The sequence below is a fragment of the Juglans microcarpa x Juglans regia genome, chromosome 6D (genome assembly GCF_004785595.1).
Source record: "Juglans microcarpa x Juglans regia isolate MS1-56 chromosome 6D, Jm3101_v1.0, whole genome shotgun sequence".
NCBI classification, from domain to species: Eukaryota; Viridiplantae; Streptophyta; class Magnoliopsida; order Fagales; family Juglandaceae; genus Juglans; species Juglans microcarpa x Juglans regia.
In genome coordinates, this window is record NC_054604.1 from 24,177,842 (window position 1) to 24,184,972 (window position 7,131).

General features: G+C 35.9%; 1 protein-coding gene across 1 annotated transcript; it reads right to left on the reverse strand.

The window, feature by feature from the left end:
• Positions 1–259: 259 nt before the first annotated feature.
• Positions 260–6,515, reverse strand: LOC121235154 (protein ABCI7, chloroplastic). The gene is made up of 3 exons (XM_041131428.1): positions 5,574–6,515; positions 1,103–1,362; positions 260–657 (listed from the first exon to the last, which is right to left on the reverse strand). The coding sequence occupies exons 1-3, from the start codon at positions 6,447–6,449 to the stop codon at positions 339–341; spliced, it is 1,455 nt and encodes a 484-aa protein (XP_040987362.1). The 5' UTR covers positions 6,450–6,515; the 3' UTR covers positions 260–338.
• Between the last annotated feature and the right edge of the window lie 616 nt (positions 6,516–7,131).

Sequence of the window (7,131 nt, forward strand, 5' to 3'; positions counted from 1 at the left end):
TTCAAGGTCACACACACATGAACAGTATCCTTGAAAAGTGAAACCACCAGTGATTTTAGCATTCAGTGTTCGTTTAATTCGATAAGGTGTAGATAAACTCTACACTATAGAAAGGAGGAAAAATGAAAGAAGTTTAAGAAATGGAGTTGAAATTTTTGGTACAATTATAGTTTTTCTTCACGCTTTATTGTCTCTTCCCCTTTCCTTAGGTATATTAAATTTAAATGGAGCATTAGGCTGGCTGTATACAATTTCGGAATGACCAAAATTTTCTAGAATTTCACAGCTTTTTCTCTTAAAACAAATAAACATAAGAAAACATACAAGTCCATAGTCCACTATGAGGACCCTTTAACTGTGGGATCCAACAATTCTCTAATTTGGCTCTCTACTTTCTTTTTAAGGAAAGAATAAGGCAGACGCTCTACCACCTCAGCTCCAAAGGAGAAGAGGAGAGCCTTTCTTGCTGTCTCTAAGCTGATTCCACGTGCCAGGAAATAGAAGAGCTGGCTTTCTTCTAGGTCGCTAATTGCAGCACCATGGGAGCATTTGACATCATCTGCAATTATTTGGAGATTGGGTTTGACATTCACAGTTGCACGAGGTTCAAGGAGCAGGCTCCTTGTTAGTTGTCCTGCATCTGTCTGCTGTGCAAATCTGCAAAATATATAGCAAACATTAAATCGATGCAAAGCATGTGCACTTCTTTCTTTCTTCCATTTTTGTAGTTCTAGATAACAAGGGTGTATCTATCAGCAAGCAACTAGTTACTGGACGTCTAAATCAAACAGCATTAGATAAATGACTAGAATAAGAATGCAACTCAAGACAGTCTGTAACATAACTAACCATCATTTTATAGTCGGCTTCAATAATAAAAGGCCATCAAATTAAAAATTGTGCCCATCGATGCGGCGCAATAGCCCTCAACAAACAAGAACTCAGAAACTGAATAGGCTTGGAACTAAGAATATACTCCAGCATATATGATTTCAAATAGTTCACAGGATGATGTGGAACAAAACTAAAGTGTACTCATAACTTTTTCTTTACTCTCTGAAGTGTACTCATCATAACTAGCCGTCAAATAGAGCAGAATTACCTGTTGACTTTTACATTCCCATCAAATACAGCTTGTCCTTGAGAATGTGCCACAATGCACTTGTGAAGTTGTCGAGAATAACCTCGTGGATGGTCCAAGATTATTCTGCTATGTAGATCTTGTGTCTGATCGTTGATAGACAAATGCAATGAGGATAACTCTGTGACTGTATCTGGGCCCAATTGCTGAATATGGACATTATGCCGGCTCAATTTTCCACCACTGCTTACCTCTACGAGTTCGTAAGTACTAGCTGATTCCTGTAAATAATCAACTTCTAATTACTGATCAGCCATTTCTGGATTAATTTCAAAAGATATGCTGTTAAAAAAAAAAATGAACAGAATAGGCTTCAATGAATTTCATGCACTTTATATTAACAAACATTTGGTGCCTAGGAGATAATCAAGAATGAAAACATCACAGCACCAAGAGCATAAGCATCTATGAGGCATTAGGTGAATAATTAATACAAGTTCTTAAAATACCACTATGCTCATGAAATGAAGCATTATGCTGAAAGAACACTTGAGGTGGTGATAAAAGATTTATCTGTAAAAAATACACCTGATAGAGATGGAAGAAAACCACATATTCACAGACACATGAGCACAACAGGCAACACAAACGCATAGTGAACAGAAACTTCCCTCAAGGAAAGTAATTGACAATGTTGTTAGATATATGAGAGGGTTGCATTATAGATTTTACTGGTCTCACAACCATAGTCAGATCACCCTTCAAACCCATCCCTGGGGAGTAAACCCCAACACAGGACCCCACCGGCCAGAACTGTGGATTAGGTAATCTAGGGAACTTCTAGTGGGGAATCAAACACAGGAGTTTGATCCTTCAGCTCTTCCTTTAACCACTAGGCCGTATCCTGACGTGCCTTTCACAAATATTATCAGCACTGAAGGGTAGATAGTGGAGGAAATACAGTGGGCAGAAAAATAGGAAAAAGCAGAGCAAAATTTATGCTCTTGTAACTGTAGCACTAGCAGTTTCTGTAACCAAGGTCAAATTTATGCATTTAAATCTTTCGCTAAAAGACTATGCTAAATAGCCCCCATAATAACCAATGGAATAGGGAATCACTACAAATTAAATTTTCTAAAACTGAGAAAAGAAAATAACACTTTTTTCTACTAAAAAACTAACAACTTTATGACTCAAGCACAAAATTTTCACTACTGCATTGGCATATCATACAAGCAAAAAGTGGGGGGAGGGAAACTTTGAGTAACCCCTGGAAATTCAAATATAAAAAATTAAATGAGGGTGTATAATTTTATGTGTCAACCCCCAAACTCCATCGTGATCACGTTGTCTTATGACTGAAAGTAAGGTTTAATTGGGTCGTTTCCTGTGAATTAGGAGAAACTTTATGGATCTATGCCTCCCTAATTTCCTGACCATAATTTTTTTAGGATTTTTTTCTTAATTAATTTTCCCTGGATTATTAGTGGGATTATTAATAGTGGAGTTTTTTTATCACATTTTCTTAGAATTTTTCATTTCACTAATCAAATTTGTAGTCCTAGCCTAGCCATAATAGTTTAAGGTGCCATTTAGATAGTGAGTTGAGATGAGATGAGATGAAAGATGAACGTTGAATAAAATATTGTTAGAATATTATTTTTAATATTATTATTATTTTGGGATTTGAAAAAGTTGAATTGCTTATTTATTTTGTGTGAGAATTTAGAAAAGTTGTAATGATGAGATGAGATGAGATGAGATGAAACACTTTCACTATCCAAAAAGGGCCTAAAAGTATATGAGTCTTGATAAATAGGCTTCATTGTATGTATAGAATTCACACATTAGTTAAATAAATATTTAGTATTATGAGAACTGAGACACATTGGCCTTACCATGTTGCTCTCTCTCTCTCTCTCTCTCTCTCTCTGTCTCTCTCCCCTTTGTCTTCTAACTCTCCTTTGTGTACTGCAACTGTTCACACTAACCCCAAGAACATAACTTTTCTTATTCTTATTCTAAAGTGTACTATACATAGATTAGAGATATGCTGTCTATAAGAAGTCCTACATCAGTAGTCAGTACCATATATTGCTAGTCAAGATTACTAATCCGTGTGTGTGTATATATATATATATATATATATATATATCTACTAAAACAAAATGACAAGCCTATAATGGAAATTGATCAGATTGCAACTTAGCTTGTATGCAACCATCCAATTTCAAGAACAAGCCCCTAGAAATACTTTTTGCTTGGCAAGTTACCCACAAACCTAATGGGTTTTAATCCATGATATCACCTTCCACTCTTTTTGTGAGGAGAGGCAGTGCCATTTTAGTAGCTCATAGGCCCAAGATCCCAATGATACAATCTTTCAAATATCTCAGAACGAGTTTACCATTAACCCTTTTTTTTTTATATGTGAGTTTACCATAAACTTAGAACCTTGTCATGTAACTAAGTAGCATTGGATACATCACCACACTGGACACTAATTGTTTTGATTAGCCTTACAAAAATTTCTGTTTCTTAGTGCTTTAATTAATAACATATCTTTAATTTCTATTATGTCTATTCATCCTATGAGCTCCACTTCTTCTTCACTGTGTTCATCTCACCTTTTCAGATATACACGCTATCTTTTTGCAAAGCTATAGTTTTCAAGCATCTCAATAAGAAATCCTGTACCAATTTGTATAGCAAATAATGACTCATATGGAAGCTCATTAGTAGCCTGATACCAAGACCAACGCCAAATAGCACAGTATATTAGAATTCAGTCAATATAGAAACTATTTTCTAGACATTTGTTTGACCGGTAAACAAGATTTTATTGATCATGAGAATAGGAAAGAGCCCAAGTACATGGGACACATTCAAGAGCATCACCTATGCATTATGTTCTAGACATTCATTTTGATTCTTTTAATCAATGATACAAGAATTGCCAGCGAGCTGCGAGGAACTCCCAGACAACCCATATATGAATTAAGATAAGGAGGCCTATGAAACCTTGAAAGAAGAAAGTGTCACCCCAAGCCCAGCAATTTGAATCCTCCATGTTGAGGAAAGAGCTCAACAGGGAGAAATGAATTGAAAGGGTAACCAGAAAAAGTTGGAGTATCTATTGGGTTTTGGGAAAGGAGAGAGAAAAAGTTGAATAAAAAATATTATAAAGTATTGCAAGAATATAATTTTTTAATATAATTTTTGTTTTTTGTTTGAAAGTTTGGGAAAGTTGTAATGATTAGTTTGAAAGTGTTTGTGTTTGAATGATGTTTGGGAAGGAAATGAGATATGATGAGATGGGATGGGATGAGATATAAATTGTTTCCAAACATCTCCTAAGTGTCTCAGGTTTGTTTTCTTTAAGGACAAGAGTGTTTATTTCTCTCTCTCTTCTCTTCTTTGGCACACTTTTACTCTTCAAATCACTATTCAAACAGCCCTTGAACCGTCTGATACCCTTTAGAGCCTTTAAACCCAAAATTTTACATAATTTTTATCCACCAGTTAATCCTTCAAATATGACCCAAAACCCTTAAATAGCTATCATTATTAAATTTTAAGAACCAGCTTTCACAGAATCACAAAGAAACAGCCCTCAATTCCATTACCCCTATCTTTGCATATCCTTTTTTTGATAAGTAAAATGAAAAAAAGGCATATCCTAGTTCAATCTATAAAAGCTAAACTTTTTCCCAACCATAACCAACCCAAGATCAAAAGTTTTCCTATCTTAAAGTGCACCATAAGAGGTTGAAGGAAACCTAATCAGTCTATGACCGTGGAACTTTGGCATGCCAATTGCCAAATAAACTATCCAAGGAGACATGAAGCACATATAACTGAATTACATGTGCCTGAGTGTGTCAGATATGCAAGAGAAATGTTGGCTATGTTTGAAGGGCTGCACAAAAGCCCAGTCACTTGAAATAGTTCCTTCAGCTATTAGAATCCTAATTTAAATGGAGCTGGTATTCAACACCATGTCCTTTTATTTTTATTCTTAATTATTTTTGGATTACCAAGATGGCTTAAGGTCATCCTCAATTTAGATTTTTCGTTTCCCAAAAGGGATTATAATTTTTGTTTTCATAAGTAAGAAAGGGGATTACAAATAAATTCAGCATCTTTACATTAAATATGATAACAATGGATCATTATAACTCTTAAAAGTTCTCAGTTTCAATTCATCAATAATTTGATGTAAGTGCTTTTCATATATGTGTTAACAACCACACATTTTACAATACTTAGCAAAAGCCACTAAAATAAATACATGTATAAGTCTCAAAGTGGCCCATTTATCTCCTCATGCTAAATGATACCTCAGAAAAATTGATGCAATCGTATGCTTAAAGAGGAAAATAATTCACATTTCCAACAATCTTCACCAAATTGAAAACATATCAAACAAGCACTGTATTTAAAAAAAAAGCATAAATTCAACAACAAGAAAATAGCAAGAACAAAAGTTCACCTGCTGGACAGAAGTCCACTTTATATGAGCAGCATTTAAAGATTGATTTTGAATATATGAATGACGAACCTTCCCACCTTCTCCAACCACCACTTCCAGAACCGAATTCGCCCAGTAACTCTTCTTCTCATCCTTACCTAGAAACTCCTCAATTATATCAATCTCTCCTCCCCTCTCCACCATCACAAACACCCTCGGATTTGATATGGGCAATGCATTTGAACCCTCGTCACCACCCTCAACCGAAATGTACCTAAAAAAAATCGGATTCTCTACTTTGCACCCCGCCGGAACATACACTACTGTCAAATCCGGCGCGCCAATCCCATTGATAGACCAAAACAAGTCCCCACAAACTGAATTAGTCAAGAATTCACAGACCCTTTTGGTGATACTCTCCTCAGAGAGCTCTAACAAGCTTCCAACAAAAATCCCACTTGGCAATTCGGACAAATTCGCCGAATTTACGACATACCCATCAGCAATGACAAGATTAGGGAACTGGGTATTCGAAGAAACGCCTGATAGAGCAGAGGAGTGAGGAGGGTGAGTGATTGGACTGATTTGGGAGTGTTTGATGAAGGAGGTGTCTGTGAAGCGAAAGGGCTCGTCTTTGCGGGAGGGCCAAGGGGTTGAGAGGAGGGTCTCGGATGAGGTATCTCTGAGCTTTTGAAGAGGCAACGGTGTTGAAGAGGACGAAGTGGGCAGAGAATCTTCAAGGGTTTCTGCTAGTTGGAGAACAAAGGGGTCTGAGAAGGATGGAGCGGGTTGGAGTGAGACTCTGGGTCTGATTCTGGGTTTTGGAGACTTGGTCTGAGTAGAGACTGGTGGGATTGGAGGTCTTTGATGGCGGGGTGTGAAGGCTAAAGCAGCCATGGACGACGATAGTGCTTCTGGATTTTGGAGTTACAGAGCGTCTTGTAGAAGAGTACTTTGCCCTGCCTTAACCATCGACACAGACAAAATGGTTAGCGAATCCTCCAACCAGAACCCAACATATAGCATTAGTAGTGTCGTTAACAAAGTTTAATCAAAATTTAGTTTGAGAATTTATTTTATAAATTTAGTTAGTTATTTTTTAACAATATCAAATAGCAGACTAAAATATTAATTTTAACATTTTTATTTATTTAATTATAATTATAATTTGAATATTTTTTCATTATCAAAAAAGTAAATATTAATTGTTTTAACGTACATATTATTCATAAATAATTATTTTTTCTTTATCTTGTAAAATGTAGCTTACCAAACCAAATTTCTTCTTTGGTTTAACTATTTATAACGTTCAAATTTCTTGTAAGGTGTATTTCTTCTTTCCCCAACTGTTTCTTGGACTGTACTAGCCAGGTTATATACATCATGGAAAATAAACATGATTTGACTATTGATATGTTTAATCAAATGGTTGAGTTCGGGATTAAGATCGATTTAATGGCATTCGCAACCACAGTTGTTCCTGTGGCATGTTACAATCGGTGCAACAAGGCAGGATTTAGCCATCAATTTGGAATTTTGTATGCCAAAATAATATTTAGCCAGAAATTTGGCCTGGCCA

Excerpts from the sequence above, each read along its gene's own strand:
- LOC121235154 (XM_041131428.1), bottom strand. The coding sequence starts at position 6,449 with ATGGCTGCTTTAGCCTTCACACCCCGCCATCAAAGACCTCCAATCCCA. Across the intron at positions 1,363-5,573 it reads AGTGGACTTCTGTCCAGCAG|GAATCAGCTAGTACTTACGA; the intron begins GTGAACTTTTGT and ends GATTATTTACAG. Across the intron at positions 658-1,102 it reads GGGAATGTAAAAGTCAACAG|ATTTGCACAGCAGACAGATG; the intron begins GTAATTCTGCTC and ends TATATTTTGCAG.